The following is a 26651-nucleotide window of genomic DNA, read 5'->3' on the forward strand; positions in this document are numbered from 1 at the left end:
CACTAATAGTACTAGCCTTTAACAGTTCATTTGACTCATTTTCATTAATTACTAGTTTCTATGTAACTGTTTTTATATTGTTTTACTTTCTTTTTTATTCAAGAAAATGTTTTTAATTTATTTATCTTATTTTATTTTATTATTATTTTTAAAAAGGACCTTATCTTCACCATACCTGGTTGTCCAAATTAGGCATAATAATGTGTTAATTCCACGACTGTATATATCGTATCGGTTGATATCGGTATCGGTGATTAAGAGTTGGACAATATCGGAATATCGGCAAAAAGCCCTTATCGGACATCCCTAATCTAAACTGGTATTTTTTTTCTATATTTTTATTGTAATATTTTCAGAATGTGTTTGTTTGATTTTTGGCCAAAGTAAGACAAAAAAAACAACAATCTGAAGTTGTGTATTTTTTAGTTTTAATGCCATGATTTGAATAGTGTGCACAGATTTTCCTCCACGCGGCCCCTGAGCTAAAAATGATTTTGACACCCTTACATGTTTTGACCCTATTTATCCAATTGATAAGTAAAACTAGAGTGTGTGAACAATGTAGAGATTTTTGCAGATTCCATGCAAAACATAGGAATTAACAAGTTAATGCATGTGATTAATCACAAAAAAATGATCGCATTAATCATGTATCAAAGCAGATTAAGCAACCAATTTATTTTGCCCGCAGGTGACAAATTTAGCTTTAAAATACACCCAGTTGGGACTTTAGATAATACTGTGACCAGGTTTTAAGCAAATAAATTATCTATATTTAGTAAAACATTGAAAAAAAAGCTTATGTATGACATTCTGACAATACAATTGCATTTGTGTCAATATATATATATTTTTTTTAAGTTAATTTAAATTATGCAAGCAAGTAATTTACTGTGATTAATCATGATCAATTTAAAAGTGTGATTTTTTTTGATTAAATAAATATTTGACACATACATATTTAATTCAAGGTGTTTGCACTTAATTTACCATATGTAATAGATTTGTTTTCAAATCATGCAATTTAGATAATACTGTTACCAAGTTTTGAGCAAATAATCTATGTATAATTAGTATAACATTGAAAAAAATTGCTTGTGTTGACATTCTTTTTTTTTTTTTAAAAATATTTATTTATTCATTTGATAGGGAAATCATAATACAGGTACTGAGATAACAGACACTTTTTTTTTGCCCCCCGCCCAAAAAATAAAAAATAACAAAAAATCAATCAATCAATCAATCAATGTCTATTTATATAGCCCTAAATCACAAGTGTCTCAAAGGGCTGAAATAAACAACAAACAACATTTTGACAATACAATTGCATTTGTGTTAAAACATTTTTTTTTTAAAAGTGAATTTAAATTATGCAACCAAATAACTAAAATAAACAATTCAAAAGTGTGATTTGTTTTTTATTAAATACATATTTGACACAACACTGTAAATGATACATATTTAATTAAAGGTGTTTGCACTTAATTTACCATATCTAATAGATTTGTTTTCAAATCATGCAATTTATATAATACTGTTACCAAGTTTTGAGCAAACAAATGTATAATTAGTAAAACATTGGAAAAAAAAGCTTGTGTATTACATTCTGACAATGCAATTGCATTTGTGTGAAAATATTTTGTTTTTTAGAGTGAATTCAAATTATGCAGCAAATAATTTACTGTGATTAATCATGATCAGTCAGTCAGTGGTGGTACATATTTGACACCAAATATTTAATTCAAGGTGTTTGCACTTAATTTACCATATGTAATAGATTTGTTTTCAAATCATGCAATTTACATAATACTTTTACCAAGTTTTGAGCAAATGATTATGTATAATATTTTTCTAATGTTTTACTAAATATACATAATTTATTTCCTCAAAACTCTAAATTCATACAGTTGCATTTGTGTCAAAATATATATATATATATATATATATATATATATATATATATATATATATATATATATATATATATATATATATATATATATATATATATATATATATATATATATATATATATATATATATATATATATATATATATATATATATATATATTTTCAAAGTGAATTAAAATTTTGCAAGCAAGTAATTTACTGTGATTAATCATGATCAATTCAAAAGTTCGATTTTTTTGATTAAATAAATATTTGACACCACTGTGTCATATTCAATTCAAGGTGTTTTCACTTAATTTACCATATGTTATAGATTTGTTTTCAAATCATGCAATTTATATAATACTGTTACCAAGTTTTGAGCATATAAATTATGAATATTTAGTAAAACATTGAAAAAAAAGCTTGTGTATTACATTCTGACAATACAATTGCATTTGTGTCAAAATATTTAGTTTTTTTAAGTGACTTTAAATAAAGCAAGCGAATAATTAAATATTTTTTTTAAAGTGATTTTTTTTTATTAAATAAATATTCAACACCACTGTTTTGATACATTTTTAAAGGCCTACTGAAACCCACTACTACCGACCACGCAGTCTGATAGTTTATATATCAATGATGAAATCTTAACATTGCAACACATGCCAATACGGCCGGGTTAACTTATAAATTGCAATTTTAAATTTCCCGCCACACTTCCGGTTGAAAACGTCTAGATATGATGACGTATGCGCGTGACGGAATCAGTTGATGCGGAAGTATTGGTACCCCATTGAATACAATACAAAAAAGCTCTGTTTTCATCTCATAATCCCACAGTATTCTGGACATCTGTGTTGGTGAATCTTTTGCAATTTGTTTAATGAACAATGGAGACTGCAAAGAAGAAAGTTGTAGGTGGGATCAGTGTATTAGCGGCGCACTACGCTAACACAACCAGGAAGACAGAGATGGATAGCAGACGCGTTAGCCCGCAAACTCACCTTAACTTCCTCCGTCTCGCCGACCGCATCGGTGATTGGGTGAAGTCATTCGTCGCACCGTCGATCGCTGGAACGGAGGTGAGCACGGGTGTTGATGAGCAGATGAGGGCTGGCTGGCATAGGTGGATAGCTAATGTTTTTAGCATAGCTCTGTGAGGTCCCGTTGCTAAGTTAGCTTCAATGGCGTCGTTAGCAACAGCATTGTTAAGCTTTGCCAAGTTGGAAAGCATTAACCGTGTATTTACATGTCCCTGGTTTAATAGTATTGTTGATCTTCTGTCTATCCTTCCAGTCAGGGATTTATTCATTTTGTTTCTATATGCAGTTAAGCACGATGCTATCACGTTAGCTCTGTAGCTAAAGTGTTTCGTCGATGTATTGTCGTGGAGATAAAAGTCACTGTGACTGTCCATTTCGCGTTCTCGACTCTCATTTTCAAGAGGATATAGTATCCGAGGTGGTTTAAAATACAAATCCGTGATCCACAATAGAAAAAGGAGAGAGTGTGGAATCCAATGAGCCAGCTTGTACCTGAGTTACGATCAGAGCGAAAAAAGATATGTCTTGCACTGCAAAATATATCACTCTTGAATCAACACAGTAGTTAATACTATGATCAATGTTAATTAAAATACTAAATGTGGGATATAAATAATAATGGAAGTGTAATTGTTTGTATATAGTATATAAATTGGTACAAAGGTTTAACACGTGTACAAGGATATTTCACATGCCTTTACTGTGTATATAATTGAACTGTGTTTATGTTGTGTATAATGTGTATTTATAATATGTTGTACAAAGGACATTTAATAATTTTCGGAAGTTCATTTTGTACAAAGGACACTTCATAATTTTCGGAAGTTCATCTTGTACTTTGACATTGTTTATAGGGTTAGGTGCAATAAGTGTTCAACTTCAGCCTAAACCCTTTCGGTCTGCAACATTTTCATTTTCAATCTATGAATGTACAACTGTTTGTTTATTTTGTTGACGATTGACCGAAGAAATAATAATAAAACTAGTCATTCACTCTCACGTTCCTCATCCACAAATCTTTCATCCTCGCTCAAATTAATGGGGTAATCGTCGCTTTCTCAGTCCGAATCTCTCTCGCTCCATTGTAAACAATGGGGAATTGTGAGAAGTCTTTCCTCCGGTGACGTCACGCTACTTCCGGTAGGGGCAAGGCTTTTTTTTAATCAGATACCAAAAGTTGCTATCTTTATCGTCGTTGTTTTCTACTAAATCCTTTCAGCAAAAATATGGCAATATCGCGAAATGATCAAGTATGACACATAGAATGGATCTGCTATCCCCGTTTAAATAAATAAAAATTCATTTCAGTAGGCCTTTAATTCAAGGGGTTTGCACTTAATGTTGCTTATGTTATAGATTTGTTTTCAAATCATGCAATTTATATAATATTGTTACCAAGTTTTGAGCAAATAAATTATTTATATTTAGTAAAACATTGAAAAAAAAGCTTGTGTATACCATTCTGGAAATACAATTGCATTTGTGTCAAAATATTTTGTTTTTAAGTGACTTTAAATAATGCAAGCAAATAATTTAATTTTTTTTTTTTAAATGATTTTTTTTAATTAAATAAATATTTGACACCACTGTTTTGATACATATTTAATTCAAGGGGTTTGCACTTAATTTACCATATGTTATAGATTTGTTTTCAAATCATGCAATTTAGATAATACTCTTACCAAGTTTTGAGGAAATAAATTACGTATATTTAGTAAAACATTGAAAAAACATACTTGTGTATGACATTCTGACAATACAATTGCATTTGTGTCAAAATATTTCGTTTTTTTAAGTGACTTTAAATAATGCAAGCAAGTAATTAAATATATTTTTTAAAGTGATTTTTTTGATTAAATAAATATTTGACACCACTGTTTTGATACATATTTAATTTAAGGGATTTTGCACTTAATTTACCATATGTTATAGATTTGTTTTCAAATCATGCAATTTAGATAATACTGTTACCAAGTTTTGAGCAAATAAATTATGTATATTTAGTAAAACATTGAAAAAAAATACTTGTGTATGACATTCTGACAATACAATTGCATTTGTGTCAACATATTTCGTTTTTTTAAGTGACTTTAAATAATGCAAGCGAGTAATTAAACGTTTTTTTTAAAGTGATTTTTTTTGATTAAATAAATATTTGACACCACTGTTTTGATACATATTTAATTCAAGGGGTTTGCACTTAATTTACCACATGTTATAGATTTGTTTTCAAATCATGCAATTTATATAATACTGTTACAGAGTTTTGAGCAAATAAATTATGTATATTTAGAAAAACATTGAAAAAAATACTTGTGTATGACATTCTGACAATACAATTGCATTTGTGTCAAAATGTTAAATTTTTTTTAGTGTGAATTTAAAATTATGCAAGCAAGCAATTAAAAAAAAAAAGTGTGATTTTATTTGATTAGATAAATATTTGACACCACTGTGTCATATTCAATTCAAGGTGTGTTCACTTAATTTACCACATGTTATTGATTTGTTTTCAAATCATGCAATTTATACAATACCGTTACCAAGTTTTGAGGAAATAATGTATATTTAGTAAAACATTGAAAAAAAATACTTGTGTATGACATTCTGACAATACAATGGCATTTGTCAAAATATTTTGTTTTTTTAAGTGACTTTAAATAATGCAAGCGAATAATGAAATATATTTTTTAAAGTGATTTTTTTGATTAAATAAATATTTGACACCACTGTTTTGATACATATTTAATTCAAGGGATTTTGCACTTAATTTACCATATGTTATAGATTTGTTTTCAAATCATGCAATTTAGATAATACTGTTACCAAGTTTTGAGCAAATAAATTATGTATATTTAGTAAAACATTGAAAAAAAATACTTGTGTATGACATTCTGACAATACAATTGCATTTGTGTCAACATATTTCGTTTTTTTAAGTGACTTTAAATAATGCAAGCGAGTAATTAAACGTTTTTTTTAAAAGTGATTTTTTTGATTAAATAAATATTTGACACCACTGTTTTGATACATATTTAATTCAAGGGGCTTGCTCTTAATTTACCACATGTTATAGATTTGTTTTCAAATCATGCAATTTATATAATACTGTTACCAAGTTTTGAGCAAATAAATTATGTATATTTAGTAAAACATTGAAAAAAATACTTGTGTATGACATTCTGACAATACAATTGCATTTGTGTCAAAATGTTAAAATTTTTTTAGTGTGAATTTAAAATTATGCAAGCAAGCAATTAAAAAAAAAAAGTGTGATTTTATTTGATTAGATAAATATTTGACACCACTGTGTCATATTCAATTCAAGGTGTGTTCACTTAATTTACCACATGTTATTGATTTGTTTTCAAATCATGCAATTTATACAATACCGTTACCAAGTTTTGAGGAAATAATGTATATTTAGTAAAACATTGAAAAAAAATACTTGTGTATGACATTCTGACAATACAATGGCATTTGTCAAAATATTTTGTTTTTTTAAGTGACTTTAAATAATGCAAGCGAATAATTAAATATATTTTTTAAAGTGATTTTTTTAAATTAAATAAATATTTGACACCACTGTTTTGATACATATTTAATTCAAGGGGTTTGCACTTAATTTACCATATGTTATAGATTTGTTTTCAAATCAGGCAATTTATATAATACTGTTACCAAGTTTTGAGGAAATAAATAATGTATATTTAGTAAAACATTGAGAAAAAAGTGTGTGTATTACATTCTGACAATACAATTGCATTTGTGTCAAAATATTTTTTTTTTCTAGTGAATTTGAATTATGCAAGCAAGTAATTAAAAATACAATATAAAAGTATGATTTTTTAAATTAAATAAATATTTGACATGATACATATTATACACATTCAAGGTGTTTGCACTTAATTTACCATATATTATAGATTTGTTTTCAAATCATGCAATTTAGTTTTTGTCTTAAAACAAACCCCACGCAACAACAACAACAAAAAATACACACCCTCCACTCTTCACAAAAGGAAAGCTGCAATTTGGATTTAACAGATTTAACAATTTAACATAATGAGGGAAGAATTGCTGGGTGGGTGTCAATCTGCTATTGACAAGGTCACGTGTCCTACGACGAGAACAGGCACAGCCAGCTTGCCAGCCAATCAGAGCGCAGGAGCTAGTTGTAGGGGGCGGAGTCTGTGGAGAGAGAGTGAGCGTGGGTATGTAGAGGCGGGAGAGAGAGAGAGAGAGAGAGAGGGAGGGTGGGGGGTTACGCTAGCTTGCGAGGAGGCAAAAAGAAAAAAGAGAAAAAAAAAGGGGGTCTCGAAGGGTAGCAGAGAGGTAGACATGACACCGACACCCGGCGGAGCCGCACGATGCGAGCACCGCTGGTGAACGATGGGCACCGCGACGTCGGATTCATGGTGACCACCGCGGCCAGTGCTCGCACAAGAAGCTTCTCGTCTGCAACTTGGCCGCAGAAGGTCCGCGGGGAAACATGGCCGAAGGTTACTTATTTTTCTCATTTTCATAAAAAAAGCAACCAAATTCAACTATTATATTTGTACGTCCTTAGAAACGTTCCATGTAGCGTCTTCCTTGTTGGAATTAGGTCCGCGTTTTGTGAGTGAACAAGTGTGTAAAATGTGTGTTCAGGCGCCTTTCAGGCCAGCCAGTAAAGCTCGATTACCATGTGTACACCTGCCTTTTTCAACTGGTAACCGCCTAGAACGCCACACCTGGAGTGGGCTTCGGGTCCTCGACGTGTTTACAACTGAAGACAAACTTTTAAAAAACCTGTTTGAGGAAAAAGTAATAGGGTGGGGACATGTGTTTTTTTTAAATGAAAGATAGACAAAGTTTGGGAATTACGACCGCCCGTGAACCTCACATGAGCATGAAGGACTATCTTCCACCCTTCTAATTGAAATAAAATGGGCCTTTTATTTTGTAGGCGGGCCAGCCAGGTCCACTGACCAGGAGGACCGGACACGACCCCACGTCCTGTCAGGATCGGGCTTCTGCAAATGGTTCAACGTCCGCATGGGCTTTGGATTTATCTCTATGACCAGCAGCGAAGGGACCCCGGTCGACCCCCCTCTGGATGTTTTTGTGCACCAAGTAGGTGGACACACACACACTATTACTCTACTATTTTAAAAATGGTGATGCTCCAAGGCCCATGTGTTCACTCTCACCGCATCATGTTCTACACTAGACAACATGAGGCCCGGAAGACCGAAGCACGCTTTACTAGTATTTCCTCTCCCCGCCACATGCCTGAAGTGTAGTTTCCTCCTCCTTCCTCCTGCCTGCAGAGGGGAGGAGGCGAAAGTGTCTCCCAACCCCAACAACACTTGCTTCGGGATTCCCACGGGTGCTTGAAATTCTTCTCGCTGTTGACGTTTTTTCAGCACTTGAAAATAAGAAACGAACATTTATTTGCAGAGCAAGTAGCTGCCCGACCGTACAAAAGTGGCTTGTGAAAAGGATACGGCGGTGATGAAAATGTCCATAAAACTAACACGGTTTCTTTGTTTTTCTCCTCCCATCTGCTGTTAAGCGGCACTCGCTACAACATGTTGCCATCTGTTTTGATGACGTAAAGGAATCAATTTGAATGGTGAAAAATGTCATTTAGTGTATTGCTTGAGGGTGATATGGGTGCAGGAAATGGTTCAGAGTTGATTTGCATTTAATTGCATAATTTGATCTAATTTGATTTAATATATGTTTTTAAATGAATAAATCTGCATGTGTTTTGCATCAGAAAAGAGCCAGTCACAGTCGATTGGCATGTGTTTATGGCATTATATCTACTGATATCAATATGTACAGATTTATGTGCTAAGGCAGGGGTGTCAAACTCGCCGATTGTAACATTAATAAAGGAAACATACATGTATAAGGATTAGCCGCATGATATTGTCACATGATTACCTATGCATTTGATTAGTAAATGTACATTTTACAGAGACTGTAAGAAAAAAAAATCTGTGGAGTTTGCAGTCAAAAAATGGCAGAATTTTACCGTAAAATTTACAGTAAAATAGTTACTCTATATTATTTCTATTGCTATACTATACATATTATTTATATTACTGTAAAATTATGGTGACAGTTTTTTGTTAGTTTTTTTTTTTGCATAAGAAATATGGTTGCTGTTTTCACAGTGTATTACTGTAAATGTAAAAATGATACCACAGTTTTTTTTTCTTACGGTAGGATTCTGAAGACCGAGCGGTTTTTGAAAGAAAATATATTGCCACGTTTACAGTGTACAATTTGATGGATAACTTGCTTTGAAATCATGAGGCTAAGTAAATAATTACGATTGTTTTTACCCCCAAAAATGTTTCGAATGTAAAATAATATATCTGTTGCATTATTAGATGGATAAAGTTTAAAAAATATATATATTTTTTCCCTGTCAAAATAAAAAAAGAAAAAGATAAACGACTTTATTGATGCGTATTATTTCCAGGCTTTCACGGGCCATTCAAAATGATGTGGCGGGCCAGATCTGGCCCCGGGCCTTGAGTTTGATACCTGTGTGTTAAGGTGATGGAAAATCTTAAATGAATCAAGGAAGTGTTTAAAAAACTTGAAATGAGGTTCGTGAACCCTTTTTGTTTTTTGATGTGCCAAAGTAAAGCAGCCATTTTGTCTTGGAATATATTGGCAAGGATGTGTAAATGATCACCAAAAAAAAAGGCTGTTATTAATATTAGCATTACTAGGTTAAAAATTTTGTCATTTGGCATTTTTCATAGTGTTGGAAAAGCTTGAGCATATGAGAATAATGTAATATTACAAGGAAAAATACAGTACAGGCCAAAAGTTAGGACACAACTTCTCAATTTAATGTGTTTTCTTTATTTTCATGACTATTTACATTGTAGATTGTCACTGAAGGCATCAAAACCATGACACCTGTGAAAACCCTTTCAGGTTACTACCTCTTGAAGCTCATCGAGAGAATGCCAACAGTGTGCAAAACAGTAATCGATGCAAAGGGTGGCTATTTTGAAGAAACTGTGATATAAAACATGTTTTCAGTTATTTCGCCTTTTTTTTGTTAAGTACATAACTCCACATGTGTTCATTCATAGTTTTGATGCCTTCAGTGACAATCTACAATGTAAATAGTCATGGAAATAAAGAAAACTCATTGAATGAGAAGGTGTGTCCAAACTTTAGGCCTTTACTGTATATTAACTTCAGAAGAATAAAGTACTAATATTATAAGAAAAATATACAATTGTACCCAAATAAAATGGCTACATTACTAGGCTAAATCTCTGAGTTAATCTCAGGACTGTTACAATCTTGTCACGTCACAATTTAATGTTTTAAAAATGATACTTCTTTCTGTTATTTGTTTCTGCGCTTGAAAAGTTAAACGTTAGCGTAGCCCACTTCATTGTGCTCAAACTGTGGTACGTGTACCACTAATGGTACGCCAAGAATCACACTGTTTCAGTGTTTCCCATAAACTGCCAAGATACCTGTGGCGGTGGGGGCGTGGCTATGGGCGTGGTCACCATGACATCATCGAGTAATTTGCATAATTTACTACAATGATATGATTTTCTCTAAAAAGGCTTAAAAAAATTTATACTTACTAATTAATAACAGTTTTGTTTTAAACGTCCATCCATCCATCCATCCATTTTACAATATAATTACAACACTTTATGTACATATTTATATACAGATTTGAACAATAAGTTATTCACTGAAATATATTTATTAATTGTGGTTCTTACAAAAAATATATCTTATAAAATATAAAAGCTAAAATGTCTCTTAAAGCTCTGCCCCTTTAATTAGTGCATACTTAATAATTTAACTTTAGCCTACTACTACAACCATATTATTTACCAGCAACATAAAGTGAAACAGAGGCAGAGGTGTCCTGCCACAGTCAGTAACAAATAAACAGAAAACAGTAGTGGTCAAATACAAATAAGGCAACAAGAGAAGTATCCTACACTTCTCTTTTGTAAAGTAAATCTGAACAGCCTATATGGGCATCTACATCAACTATATTATTTGCCTTGCCTGAAAAGCTGGACAGGACCAAAAAAAATAAATAAATGTTTTTAAAAAAAAAAAGTTTTTTAAATTTGTGGCGGACGTAATTCTTTCGTGGCGGGCCGCCACAAATAAATGAATGTGTGGGAAACACTGTGTTTTATTTTCCTATATTCAAACACAGTGTTAGTGTTTAAACTGTGTGTAATGTTAAAGTGGCCAAAACATTAAGTATTCTTGTTTTAAAAAAAAACCTCTACCTTGTTTTTGATGAATACCTAGGCCTACACACTACTGTATTTTAATGTTGGTCGTCATGTTGGTACTTGGAGAGCATAGTGCTTTCTGAGTTGGTACTTGGTGGAAAAAGTTTGAGAACCACTGCTGCAGATGTTATGCATCGTTTATGCATTGATATAAATTGGCCCATATACCTCTTGGTAGACAAAAACCAAGAGGTATTTTTTCTATAGATATCAGAACAGGCGGGAGGGCATAAAACTAGATAGTAATGACCCGCAAGGCTCCAGGCAACAGTCTTGGCTCAACAGAGGGTGAGGCTGGCTGACAGCATATACTAGTAATGGCCACATATGTACATTTGTCAATCTGTGATGTCACAAATGGCCCACTGTTTAAAAAAAAGACAGAAATTGATTGATTGATTGATTGATTGATTGAAACTTTTATTAGTAGATTGCACAGTACAGTACATATTCCATACAATTGACCACTAAATGGTAACACCCGAATACGATTTTCAACTTGTTTAAGTCGGGGTCCACGTTAATCGATTCATAGTAGTTCAGGGGCATCCAAAACTGTGTGCAAGCTCACGCCCAAATACATGCACCTTATGGTTTGACGCTTTGGTATTGTTTAAGATGATTATCCAACATTGTAACATTTAAGTCAGAAAAGAAGAAACATCACAGGTTTGTGTGGACATTAGTCAGTTACATTTGAAATGATGACCGTTTTTTGAAAAGCCACAAATCTATTCTCATAACCTTTTAACTTTTTCCCACATAACTTAACATTAGTCCTAATACTTTATTTTCATAATTGTTTTACTTTCTTCTTTCAACACGAGGACTTTTGTATCGTACCATGCCGACTTTATTCGAGGAAACAGCTGTTAAGATTACGACTTTATTCTTGTATTATTGCAACGTTATTCTCATAACATTACGACTACATTCTGTTAACATCACAACTTTATTTTCGAAACGGCATAACTTTATTCTTGTAATGTCGCAACTTTATTTTTGTAACATTACAATCTTTTTTTTCCCCCAGGCCTTGGCGATACAGGGGTGTCAAACTCATTTTAGCTCAGGGGCCGCATGGAGGAAAATCTGTGCACATGCGGGCCGGACTATTAAAATCGTGGCATTAAAACAAAAAAATAAAGACAACTTCAGATTGTTCTATTTTTGGCCAAAGTAAGATAAAGAAAACAAACACATTCTGAAAATATTACAATAAAAATATAGAAAAAAATAGTAGCAGCGGTAAAGTTTAGATCCATGAAGGGAAGAAGAAAGTGAATGAATGTTTATAACTGAAAACATTTACATATGCATAAAAATGTGTTTTATATTGTATTATTTTTTAAAATGAATTAAGTAACGTTTATAACAACCTTTTTCCAAAACACAATATAGAATGTTAGATGTAACAGGATCATGCATACATTTATCATTTGTTTTCAAAACGCTTACACAAAAGTGGGACCCCAAAGATTTACTATGGCACCCCATTTTGAAAATTCCTAGCACCAACACACAGAACAGCAGCAGGCGGCTGTGGCCTGCGGGCTGGTTCTAATACTAATCAAATATCATCCCAGGGGACATAGATCATTCATTCACAGGCCGGATCTGGCCCCGCGGGCCTTTACTTTGACACATAGGCGATATGGCCTGAATATAAAATCTTAGATTTTTTTTTCACCAAAAATTTGATATATGATTTATTGCCAATTTCGTCTCTACTTTTTAAAGAAATGGATCATTCAAAAAGTTTAGCTTTTATTTGATCAAAAACTAGTACTTTGAAATGGCACCGCATACACTGCATGTTAATCTTAGCAAAATTCAAATTTCTGCAAAGAGAGTTCTTTTCAAAACACTTATAAATTGGATTTTTGATAGAATAATTTTCAAAAAACTAAGTACCGGTAGCTAACACATATTTACTGTGATGCTTTTGCTTATATGTTAATATGTATACAACAACCTGTCTGGGGACTACAGGCGGAAATTAGCCTTTGGCTAAAACCTGACATATTTACATATTATATATCCATATATCATATATCCACATAATGGAGTTGGTCATACGGGCATCCCAGTGGGTAGTGGGAGGTGAGAGGACCAAGAGTGGCCTACGTCTTCCGCCAATTAGAGCCTTTATGGATGACATGACCGTCATTACAACAACAAAACCATGCACCAGACGCTTGCTGCAGAAACTTCAGGAAAACATTCAATGGGCACGGATGGACTTCAAGCCAAGCAAGTCACGCAGCATCTCCATCATAAAAGGCCAACTAACAGGTGAGCGGTTCCACATCAGCGAGGAACCAATTCCAACACTCCTAGAGAAGCCCATCAAGAGCCTCGGAAGATGGTATAATGCAGATCTCAGAGACACCCAGCAACTTGAACAACTGCGGCAGGACACGGCTAGCGGCCTCAGGCAGATTAATAGCACTGCACTACCAGGGAAACTGAAGCTCTGGTGCCTCCAGTTTGGGTTGCTACCCAGACTCCAGTGGCCGTTAACTATGTACGAGGTCTCAATAAGCCATGCTACTCGCTTGGAAAGGCTAGTGAACTCGCATGTAAGGAAGTGGCTCTGACTTCCAAAGTGCTTCAGCAGCGTTGGACTCTACAGCGACGGAGCCCTGTCGCTGCCAATCTCTAGCCTGGTCGAAGAGTTCAAATGTGCCAAGGTAAGGCTGGAGATGTCCCTCACTGACTCCCGGGACCCTGTAGTGAGAGCCGCCGCTCCTTGCCTCGTTACAGGGCGGAAGTGGACCCCAGTCACAGCTGTGCTACAGGCCAAATCAGCTTTGCTCCATCGTGACGTAGTGGGCCACGTCCAACAAGGCAGAGGAGGCTTTGGCCTTGGAACCGTAACTCCTCTCTGGCAAAAGGCATCTGCAACCGAACGTCGAACTATGGTTGTAGAGGAAGTGCGTCGTCAGGAGGAAACAGCCAGACGTTCCAAAGCTGCAACACAAGCCAAACAGGGCCGCTGGACAAGGTGGGAGGGTGTTGAAAGGAAAAAACTCACATGGAGCGAACTTTGGGGCATGGAATCCAACAGGCTGAGTTTCATTGTTCGAGCAACATATGATGCGCTACCATCTCCCATAAACCTGCAACAATGGTTTGGAAAGGACCCATCCTGTCCCCTGTGTACAACCCCAGCAACACTCAAGCACATAATGGTTGGCTGTAGAACCAGCCTCACTCAAGGCAGATATACGTGGAGACATAACCAGGTCCTCAGATGTCTAGCTGACAAACTTGAGTGCAGGAGGATATCCATCAACGCCCAACCCATCAACAACCAGGATGTGTGCCGACACCTACCAGCGTTTGTTCGGGAGGGGGAAAAGCTGAAGACAAGACCTTCAAATCCTGATCTAAGCCCGTTGAATGCAGCCAGGGACTGGCAGATGCGAGTCGACTTAGATCAGAGGCTAATTTTCCCCCCGGCGATCGCAACGACCACCCTGCGTCCAGACCTCGTCCTATGGTCTGAAACCTCCCATATTGTCTATATCATTGAACTGACAGTTCCGTGGGAGGATGCCATCGAAGAAGCATATGAACGCAAGAAGCTGCGGTACTCCAACCTTGCAGCTGAGGCACAGGACAGAGGCTGGAGGGTAAGGGTGCGCCCAGTGGAGGTGGGCTGTAGGGGCTTTGTAGCTAGCACAACAGCAAAGCTCCTTAGGGAGGTTGGAGTCAGGGGGCAGGCTCACAGACAGGCCATTAAAGAGCTGGCCAACACAGCAGAGAGGACGAGCCATTGGTTGTGGTTGAGGAGGAGTGACACCAGCTGGGCTGCTAAGGCTAACACCTAATGGGACACACACACCCAGGGATTTGATCACCCTGGGGTGGGCCCTTCCTCAGCAGAGGGTGTCTTGTGGTAAGCCGGGCCGAAACACCCCGTGACGCTGGGGCACACAACTGAAGATGTGTCCCAATGGTGGAAAAGCCTCCCAGCAGTGTCACCTAGCCTCACTTAGGTATGCGGTCAGGTGCAAGCCTGGCTCAGGGAGGAGGACGCCCCTGCCATGCAGAGTCCCCAGGGATTGTACCAACTAGTCCTTTCAACAAAAAAAAATATCCAGTACAGGCCAAAAGTTTGGACACACCTTCTCCTTTCAATGCGTTTTCTTTATTTTCATGACTATTTACATTGTAGATTGTCACTGAAGGCATCAAAACTATGACACCTGTGAAGTGAAAACCATTTCAGGTGACTACCTCTTGAAGCCCATTGAGAGAATGCCAAGAGTGTGCAAAGCAGTAATCAGAACAACTATTTTGAAGGAACTAGAATTTAAAACATGTTTTCAGTTATTTCCCCTTTTTTTTGTTGAAGTACATAACTCCACTTGTGTTCATTCATAGTTTTGATGCCTTCAGTGACAATCTACAATGTAAATAGTCATGAAAATAAAGAAAACACATTGAATGAGAAGGTGTGTCCAAAGTTTTGGCCTGTACTGTATGTTCATTAATATGTGCTACCCCTATTTTAAATAAAGAATTGAACAAAATATGCTTTGTCCGAATCAAATAAAAAATTCTATATAAAACTTCCCATGGCAGGCACAACTTCAATCTTGAATAAAATACCTTTGTAAATAAAAATCTACTATTGAGAGATCTCTATAGTTTAGTAAGTGGATAAACGCAAGCTTTTTCACTGTTTGGGCACCACATCCTTAGTGCTTTAGTTATCATTTTCCACTGTGCTTCTTTCTCATCATACCTGGTGCCTTGTGTAAATTATTCCACCACAGTAAGTTGCTTTTTAGCGGGTGTTTGTGGTTATGTTCTTGTTGCATTCCCCCCACACGGCTGGATGTTTCTAATTCAGATACTGGAATAAATTTGTTATGCTGCTGCCTTTTTTTTTTTTTTTTAGACAAACTTTGCAGCATGCAGTCATTTGTTCCACGCTCGCTTCCACAAAATCGAACCATTGACGACTCTATTCTTTTCTTTGGAACAAACATCTTGCTCTCGTTTGTGTAAGCACAGGCCTGGGCAATTATTTTGAATCAGACAAAAAAATGTGTCTGGGAGCCGGTATATCTGATTTTTAGGAACACTAATAACAAAAACTCACTATAATGTCTGATTGAATGCTAAAAAGGTTATGACAGACCGCCTTAAAAAACACAATGGAATTTAAAATTTTTTTTGTGAATGAGACACCCAGAATGTACATAAAAATAAAGAATGTGTGCTTTATAATATTAACTATGAACGATAAAACACTGAATGTTGACAACAAATGAACGTCACACACCCTCTCCATCGACATTTTTACAATAAAGCGAAACTCAACAAACAGTGAAATATGAACACAAAGGGTAAAAAATAAACCCCACCTACAATGTGATATATCGGTCACCATCTTGAACTCTAACTTATAATAATAATTCACTCCTGTACAATATCCTACCCTAAAACCCTACTGTGCAATATTACCCTTACATACATCCGACACTGATTATTTATTACTCCGGTACTCTTGTCTTGTTCTGTATATTGTACAGTATTTTGTATTTCTATAGTGTTTTTTGTATTGTACAGGAGTGTTTATTTAAATTCTTAGTTTTTTTCTTTATTACCTCTTGTGTAATTTATTTTTACCCCATATTTGTTCCCACTACCGCACCTTAAATTGGAGTCCTTAATCTCGTTATATGCAAATATAATGACAATAAAGTCCATTCTATTCTATTCTATTCTATCTGATACATCACTAAGCTTTAGAACTTTGTTGTAAAAATCTCCTTCCGCGTCTGTCCCTGACACCCGCATTTCAGGCTCTGGAAACACTCTGTGGAAACGCTCCCCACCCACACTGCTTGGTGCCTCGTCTGAGCTGCTGGGACTTAGATTACCATAGTAACTAATTAGATTACCATAGTAACTAGTATATCATGCAAAAGTGCAGATTCCAACCTTTGAAATACTTTGTATAGTTCAAGACTTAACAGTATTTTGAAAACATCACTGCACATCATAATGGCAGCTACAGTTTAAGATTAATTAAGATTAAAGTACCAATGATTGTCACACACACACTAGATGTGGCGAAATTTGTCCTCTGCATTTGTCCCATCCCCTTGGGGAGCAGTGGGCAGCAGCGGCGCCGCGCCGGGAATCATTTCCATCTTAAAGATCTTAAAAAAATGTTATGGGAATGTCTGGCGGGCCAGATTGAAAAGCTTAACGAAGACTGTCTTAATTTGCCCAAGTCTGTGTTAGCATTAGCCATGTTGTGCTATGTGTGTGTGAATCTCCCCAAAGAAATAAATGGTAGGGCAGAAGCTACGGAAGCTCCTTTTGAGCAAGAAGTATGCCAGACCTACACTGCAAAAAGGCAGTGTTCAAAAACAGAAAAAAATTAGGGGTATTTTATTTGAACTAAGCAAAATTATCTGCCAATAGAACAAGAAAATTCGGCTTGTCAAGACTTTCAAAAACAAGTAAAATTAGCTAACCTCAATGAACCCAAAAATACCTTAAAATAAGTATATTCTCACTAATAACAAGTGCACTTTTCTTGGTAGAAAAACAAATGAGACCCTTTTGCTCAATATGTTGAAAAATATTCTTAAATTAAGTAAATAATGATATGCGCTCAGCATAATGATTTTTTTTTTCATGCTTGAAGTAAGAAATTATTACTTTAAAAAAGTAGTTTTATACTTGAGTGTTGATGACACAGCTTTGCAACAGTTGATATTCTAGTTTCAAGCATGTTTTACTCAATATACACTACCGTTCAAAAGTTTGGGGTCACCCAAACAATTTTGTGGAATAGCCTTCATTTCTAAGAACAAGAATAGACTGTCGAGTTTCAGATGAAAGTTCTCTTTTTCTGGCCATTTTGAGCGTTTAATTGACCCCACAAATGTGATGCTCCAGAAACTCAATCTGCTCAAATGAAGGTCAGTTTTGTAGCTTCTGTAACGAGCTAAACTGTTTTCAAATGTGTGAACATGATTGCACAAGGGTTTTCTAATCATCAATTAGCCTTCTGAGCCAATGAGCAAACACATTGTACCATTAGAACACTGGAGTGATAGTAGCTGGAAATGGGCCTCTATACACCTATGTAGATATTGCACCAAAAACCAGACATTTGCAGCTAGAATAGTCATTTACCACATTAGCAATGTATAGAGTGTATTTCTTTAAAGTTAAGACTTGTTTAAGGTTATCTTCATTGAAAAGTACAGTGCTTTTCCTTCAAAAATAAGGACATTTCAATGTGACCCCAAACTTTTGAATGGTAGTGTAGGTCCTCAAATATCAGCAACAAGCTGTGATATCTTACTGAGATCACTTAGGACCAAAACCCTTAAAACCAGTAAAACACTCTAACATAAAATCTGCTTAGTGAGAAGAATGATCTTATCAGACAGAAAATAAGCAAATATCACCCTTATTTGAGATATTTAATCTTACTTACATTTCAGTTTTTGCAGTGTAGAAGAGGAAAACATTGATTTGTTAGTTTTTTCGTTACATCGTCTGCAGCAAAAAGCTTGAATTTATCTATAAAATCAATTTAATGCTCATGCCTACTTTTCCCCCATTTTTATGTCTGTGTGGCCCTAATATCCTTCAGTAATAAGGTGCTTGACCTTTCGTCGCTTCACATACGTAGCTTATTTGTGTCGACTTACAGACAGATGGAGTTCATCCCCCTGGTCGTATAGTCGACGTATTTTGAAGCCAATCTTACTGCATCCTATTTCCTGTGTTAAATTGCCCATTTTACTGCCTTGTTTTTAATGCGGCAAGTGGAAAGAGAAAGGCAAAAAAGGATGACGAGCTGCAGTTTGCCAGTTCATTTTTGATTTGCTCTGCTCTTTTGTTTTGTGCTTAATGGGCAAGACGTGTTGTGTGGTCATATTATCCCAGATGAATTGTGTAAGGCGTGTTATCTATATAGCACCCTTTTATGATGTCAAAGCTTATATTGGAGGATAGTACTTTACATATGGAAACCTTTCAACTCTTTTTTTGTTGTTGTTGAGGGAACACACCTTGGATGGAATCAAGACTTTGATGCATTCATGTTGAAACATTACCCTCTGCACCCCCACTAACACTGCATCACTGCAGTGGCTCTTCGTATGGCACGTGTTTCTAAAAATGGAAAGAAGGTCCAGTGAGAGTAGCGTGTCACGTCCATTTTATGATGAATGCATATAATCAGCCCGTGTTGCTTCCGTTACAATAATTGTGATTTATAGGTTTGCTCACTATAACGGCTGTTCCTGTCACTCGGTACATTGCATTCGGAAAGGAATGTTCTACCATAGAACCGCTTAGTGTGCATGGTAGTAAGTACACTTGCACAATCCAAGGACAGAGCTGTAGCAAACATATTGCCTTTACAAAGCTTTCTGGAAACGTACATTTTATCCCGATCACTATTTCTTGGCCAGAATTCACAAAGGTATGTCAATTAAATATTGTACATTATTTCTGAGTAACATCCAGAGCAAATAGAAGAAGAATGTTTCACTGTGTGATGCAGTGTTTTTCAATCTTTTTTGAGCCAAGGCACATTTTTTGCGTTGTAAAAATCCGGAGGCACACCACCAGCAGAAATGATTAAAAGACGAAACTCGGTCGACAGTAAAAAGTCGTTGTCGCAATTGTTGGATATATTCACTATTATGTTAGATCCACTATGGACTGGACTTTCACAATATTATGCTCATACTTGCCAACCGTCCCGATTTTTCCGGGAGACTCCGGAATTTCAGTGCCCCTCCCGGAAATCTCCCGGGGCAACCATTCTCACGAAATTCTCCCGATTTTCACCTGGACAACAATATTAAAGGCCTACTGAAATGCCTTTTTTTTTATTTAAACGGGGATAGCAGATCCATTCTATGTGTCATACTTGATCATTTCGCGATATTGCCATATTTTTGCTGAAAGTATTTAGTAGAGAACATCGACGATAAAGTTCGCAACTTTTGGTCGCTGATAAAAAAAGCCTTGCCTGTACCGGAAGTAGCGTGACGTCGCAGGTTGAAAGGCTCCTCACATTTCCCCATTGTTTACACCAGCAGCGAGAGCGATTCAGACCGAGAAAGCGACGATTACCCCATTAATTTGAGCGAGGATGAAAGATTCGTGGATAAGTAACGTGAGAGTGAAGGACTAGAATGCAGTGCAGGACGTATCTTTTTTTGCTCTGACCGTAACTTAGGTAAAAGGGCTCATTGGATTCCACACTTTCTCCTTTTTCTATTGTGGTTCACGGATTTCTATTTTAAACCACCTCGGATACTATATCCTCTTGAAAATGAGTCGAGAACGTGAAATGGACATTCACAGTGACTTTTATCTCCACGACAATACATCGGTGAAGCACTTTAACTACGGAGCTAACGTGATAGCATTGTGCTTGAATGCAGATAGAAACAAAAGAAATAAGCCTCTGACTGGAAGGACAGACAGAAGATCAACAATACTACTATCAGGAGACACAGAACCAAACACTGGACCTGTAACCACACGGTTAATGCTGTGCCGCCTGTTGAAGCCTAGCAATGCTGTTGCTAACGACGCCATTGAAGCTAACTTAGCTACGGGACCTCGTCAGAGCTATGATAAAAACATTAGCACTTCACCTACGCCAGCCCTCATCTGCTCATCAACACCCGTGCTCACCTGCGTTCCAGCGATCGACGGCGCGACGAAGGACTTCACCCGATCATCGATGCGGTCGGCGGCTAGCGTTGGATAGCGCGTCTGCTATCCAACGCAAAGTCCTCCTGGTTGTGTTGCTGCAGCCAGCCGCTAATACACCGATCCCACGTACAGCTTTCTTCTTTGCAGTCTTCATTGTTCATTAAACAAATTTGCAAAAGATTCACCAACACAGATGTCCAGAATACTGTGGAATTTTGCGATGAAAACAGAGCTGTTTGTATTGAGATACAACGTGTCCGAATACTTCCGCTTCAACCATTGACATCACGCGCAAACGTCATCATATATAGACGTTTTCAACCGGAAGTTCCTCTGGAAATTTAAAATTGCACTTTATAAGTTAACCCGGCCGTATTGGCATGTGTTGCAATGTTAAGATTTCATCATTGATTTATAAACTATCAGACTGCGTGGTCGGTAGTAGTGGCTTTCAGTAGGCCTTTAAGGGCGTGCCGTGATGGCACTGTCTTTAGCGTCCTCTACAACCTGTCGACGCGTCCGCTTTTTCACCATACAAACAACGTGCCGGCCCAGTCACATGTTGTATGCGGCTTCTGCACACACACGAAAGTGACTGCAAGACATACTTGGTCAACAGCCATACAGGTCATGCTGAGGGTGGTCTTATAAACAACTATAACACTGTTACAAATATGCGCCACACTGTGAACCCACACCAAACAAGAATGACCAACACATTTCGGGAGAACATCCGCACCGTAACACAACATAAACACAACAGAACAAATACCCAGAATCCCTTGCATCCCTAACTCTTCCGGGCTACAATATACACCCCCGCTACCACCAACCCGAATTCAAAGGTCGGCAAGTATGATTATGCTAGACCCACTCGACGTCCATTGCACCGGTCTCCCTAGAGTGGGGGTGGGGGGTCCTCTCCAAGGGTTTTCATTGTCATCCCACTGGGTTGAGTTTTTCTTTGCCCTGATGTGGGATCTGAACCGAGGATGTCGTTGTGGCTTGTGCAGCCCTTTGAGACACTTGGGATTTAGGGCTATATAAATAAACATTGATTGATTGATTGATATGACTTTAAACCATAACCAAGCATGCATCACTATAGCTCTTGTCTCAAAGTAGGTGTACTATCACCACCTGTCACATCACGCCGTGACTTATTTTAACTTTTTTGGCCGTTTTCCCGTGTGTAGTGTTTTGGTTCTTGTCTTGCGCTCCTATTTTGGTGGCTTTTTCTCTTTTTTTTGGTATTTTCCTGTAGCAGTTCCATGTCTTCCTTTGAGCGATATTTCCCGCATCCACTTTGTTTTAGCAATCAAGAATATTTCAGTTGTTTTTATCCTTCTTTGCGGGGACACTGTTGATTGTCATGTCATGTTCGGGTGTACAATGTGGACGCCGTCTTTGCTCCACAGTAAGTCTTTGCTGTCGTCCAGCGTTCTGTTTTTGTTTACTTTGTAGCCAGTTCAGTTTTAGTTTCGTTCTGCATAGCCTTCCCTAAGCTTCAATGCCTTTTCTTAGGGGCACTCACCTTTTGTTTATTTTTGGTTTAAGCATTAGACACCTTTTTACCTGCACCCTGCCTCCCGCTGTTTCCGACATCTACAAAGCAATTAGCTTCCGGCTGCCACCTACTGATATGGAAGAGTATTACACGGTTACTCTGCCGAGCTCTAGACAGCACCGACACTCAACAACAACACATCATTTGCAGACTGTAATTACTGGTTTGCAAAAAATTATTTTTAACCCAAATAGGTGAAATTAGATAATCTCCCACGGCACACCAGACTGTATCTCACGACACACCGCGGCACAGTGGTTGAAAAACACTGGTGTAACGAGTCTGCTCCATTTGAATTCACTTCCTGGCCACAACAATAGGTACACTTACACAATCGATGCACTACAAATGTTACAAATGATGCTCGGTTTTAAAGGACGGTGAGGAAAGACGAGTGTGTGTTTGTGTGAGCCGGCGAGCGGGAGGTCTCCTCTATCTGATCACTTCCTTATAGGTGTGTGTGAGTGTTTTTAAGCTCCCCTTGGAAATTATTTTAAGGGAAAATGAAGTAACATTTCTTGAAAGACAAAAATGGGGGTCAGGGATGCTGTTTGCCCTTTTGTCTGTAATCAGTTTTTAATGTTGGACGGTGTGCGTGATGCTCCTCCTGAGTGTGTGCGTGTGTGCGTGTGTGTGTGTGTGTGTGTACGTCGAACCAGACTGCATGTGAACCATTGTAAGATGTCTCCAGTTTTGAGAGTGTGTGTGTGTGTCGGTGCATGTGCACGCCGCAGAGAGAAACAGAGTGTGTTTTGTGCGGCGAGGTTAAAGTGGGCCCCTAGTGAGATTAACCTCTAGTCCATGTCACCGTTTGGCATGCAGGCCCCGCCCCCTTTCCGTCTCCAGATAGCCAGTGTCAGGCTTTGTCTCCACGCTATATCACCCTCCCTTACGCACACACACCACCTATAGGTCAGGCTTCCTCCCTTCTCTCCTGCGCACCGGGAAAAATGGCCGACTAAGACTCAAATCACGTGACTTCCTTTTGATGAGCAGACTCCCAACCAGGAATGTTCTCGTGGGAATTGAGTAGGATTTTGTGCGATAAGTCAAAGGTTCTAAAGAATTGACACTTCTTTTGATGAATGTCATGAGAATTACAGGCCTCAGGTATGGATTGTCTGAATATAATGTTTTTTCCCTGCCCTCGCACATGGTTGTGTACGTGCATGCACACGGTGATCGACGCTCGTGATGCTGGAAGAGAATCCCTCGCTAAATGTTTTGTACCATTTCTAGTTTGAACATGTCACCTATGAATAAGCAGAGTATCAGTTTGTTTTATGTTTAAAAATACACCTTTTCGTTAATTTTCAAAATGCAAATTACTGCCTGTTTGTATCGACATTTCATAGTCGTTTCATAGACATTCCATCATCAATTAATATAATCAATGAAAGGAGAAAGAAAATGGAAATAAATAGGGATTTTTTTGTTTGACTTTTTTTTTAGTTCTTTACTTACTGGTGTCTGTAAACATGACTACAATAAAATACATTAAATAAATTAGCTGGAACAAACACAACGAATGGTCCGTGTACCTTCCGTTCATTCTATTTCCAATTCTGAAGCGCAAATCAAAAAACTAAATTAGGGCCGTTTTTCGATTTTTATTATATATGACAGATTTTAAAATAGAGGGTTGATTTTCATTAAAAAATTGCCATCAAATTGGATTTTGTGCTGTTTTCCTTTTATGGATTTTTCTTTTTCCAGATAAACACAAAAATCGAATATATGGTCATCCAAAATGCAAAAATGCGTGGTTGTCTGTGTCATGATAAATTGAACAGGAAGCAGTATTTTAGATCCGTGTACCTTCTGTTCATTCGGCCATTTTTTCTATTTTTATTTCTGAAACAAAAGTTGGACAACCATTTAATGACACTTTTTAACGACAATAGGACTCCTGCTGAACAAAGGTGGTCCGTGTACCTGTTCATTCTATTTCCAATTCTGGAACGCAAATTAAAAAACAAAATGAGGGCCGTTTTTCGATTTTTATTATGAATGGCAGATTTTCAAACAAAAAAGGGTTGATTTTCATTAAAATATTGCCTTCAAATTGGATTTTATTCTGTTTTCCTTTTATGAATCGTAAATTTTCCAGATAAAAACAAAAATCTAATATACTTTCATCCAAAATGCAAAAATGCGTGGTTATCTGTGTGATGACAAATTTAACCGGTCTATTTCCAATTCTCAAATGCAAATCAAAAAACTAATTTTGCACATTTTTTCTATTTTTATTTCTGAAACAAAAGTTGGACTACTATTTAATGACACTATTTTAAAACGGAAATAGGACTCCTGCTGAACAAAGGTGTTACTGTTATGCTAAAAACATGCTAAACGCAAAGGAAAAGCTAAAATACGGCTTCCGGTTCAATTTATCACACAGATAAACACGCATTTTTGCATTTTGGATGAAATTTTTTTTCGATTTTTGTGTTAATCTGGAAAAATTTTAATCCATAAAGAGAAAACAGCACAAAATCCAATTTTATGCCATATTTTTAGGAAAATCAACCCTTTTTTGTTTGTTTTAAAATCTGCCATATATATAAAAAAAATCGAAAAACGGCCCTAATTTTATTTTTTGATTTGCATTTCAGAATTGGAAATAGAATAAACGGAAGGCACACAGATCATTTAGCATGTTTTTAGCATAACGGTAACATCTTTGTTCAGCAGGAGTCCTATTGTCGTTTTAAAAAAGTCTCATTGGTCCATGTACCTTCCATTCATTCTATTTCCAATTCTGAAACACAAATCAAAAAACAAAATTAGGGCCGTTTTTTGATTTTTATTATACATGGCAGATTTGAAAACAAACAAAAAAGGGTTGATTTTTATTAAAATATTGCCATACAATTTAATTTTGTGCTGTTTTCCCTTTATGGATTATCATTTTTCCAGGTAGACAAAAAAAATCTAATTTTATGGCAATATTTTAATTAAACCTTTTCTGTGTGTTTTAAAATCTGCCATATATAATAAAAATCGACAAACCACCCTAATTTAGTTTTTTTGATTTGAGTTTCAGAATTGGAAATAGAATGAACAGAACGTACACGGACCAATGAGTGCCACCCTGTATCAGTTTGTCTTATGTTTAAAAATACACTCATTTACACCTTTTCGTTTATTTTCAAAATGCAAGTTGCATGCTTTCCAAATGCCTGTTTGTATTGACGTTTCATAGACATTTAATCATCAATTAATATAATCAATGAAAGGAGAAAGAAAATGGAAATAAATAGGGAATTTTTTATTTGACTAATGTTTTTTTGTTTATTTTTGTTCTTTACTTACTAGTGTCTGTAAACATGACTACAATAAAATATAGTTTACATTAAATAAATTAGCTGGAACAAACACAACTAATAGTCTTTGTACGTTCATTTGATTTTGAATTCTGAAATGCAAATCCCAAAACTGATTTCTATTTTTATTTCTGAAACAAAAGTTGGACAACTATTTAATGACACTTTTTTGAAACGACAATAGGACTCTTGCTGAACAAAAGTGTTACCATTATGCTAAAAACATGCTAAATGCAAAGGAAAAGCTAAAATACTGCTTCCGGTTCAATCTGTCATCACACAGATAAACACGCATTTTTGCATTTTGGATGAATTTTTTTTTCGATTTTTGTGTGTATCTGGAAAAATGTTAATCCATGAAGGAAAAACAGCACAAAATCCAATTTTATGGCAATATTTTTATGAAAATCAACCCTTTTTTGTTTTCAAATTTGCCATATATAGTACAAATCGAAAAACGGCCTTAAATTAGTTTTTTGATTTGCGTTTCAGAATTGGAAATACAATGAATGGAAGGTACACTGACCAAATGTGTTACCGTTATGCTAAAAATATGCTAAATGCGAAGGAAAAGCTAAAATACTACTTCCGGTTCAATTAGTCATCATATGGATAAACACACATTTTTGATAAACATGGATTGGATGTTTGTGTTGGTATCTGGAAAAATAAAAATCCATAAACGCAAACAGTGCAAAATCAAATCTTATGGCAACCTTTTAATGAAATTCAACCCTTTTTTGTTTGTTTTCAAATCTGCCAAAACTTGTTATACTCGTAAAAAATGTTTAGATTTTTGT

The 26651-nt window shown here is 36.2% G+C and overlaps 1 protein-coding gene across 3 annotated transcripts in view; it reads left to right on the forward strand.

Moving 5' to 3' along the window:
- Positions 1-26651, forward strand: part of lin28b (lin-28 homolog B (C. elegans)) — a 66900-nt gene that overhangs the window by 14794 nt on the left and 25455 nt on the right. Inside the window, exons 1-2 of one of the 3 annotated variants that reach the window (XM_062033723.1) lie at positions 7203-7440; positions 7887-8053. In XM_062033723.1, the coding sequence (XP_061889707.1) occupies positions 7431-7440; positions 7887-8053 (177 nt within the window). In that variant the 5' untranslated portion in view covers positions 7203-7430. Of the gene's footprint in view, positions 1-7202; positions 7441-7613; positions 7753-7886; positions 8054-26651 lie in introns of those variants that run through there. The other 2 variants (XM_062033724.1, XM_062033722.1) reach the window with 2 other exon arrangements.

The sequence above is a fragment of the Entelurus aequoreus genome, linkage group LG23 (genome assembly GCF_033978785.1).
Source record: "Entelurus aequoreus isolate RoL-2023_Sb linkage group LG23, RoL_Eaeq_v1.1, whole genome shotgun sequence".
Classification (NCBI taxonomy): Eukaryota; Metazoa; Chordata; class Actinopteri; order Syngnathiformes; family Syngnathidae; genus Entelurus; species Entelurus aequoreus.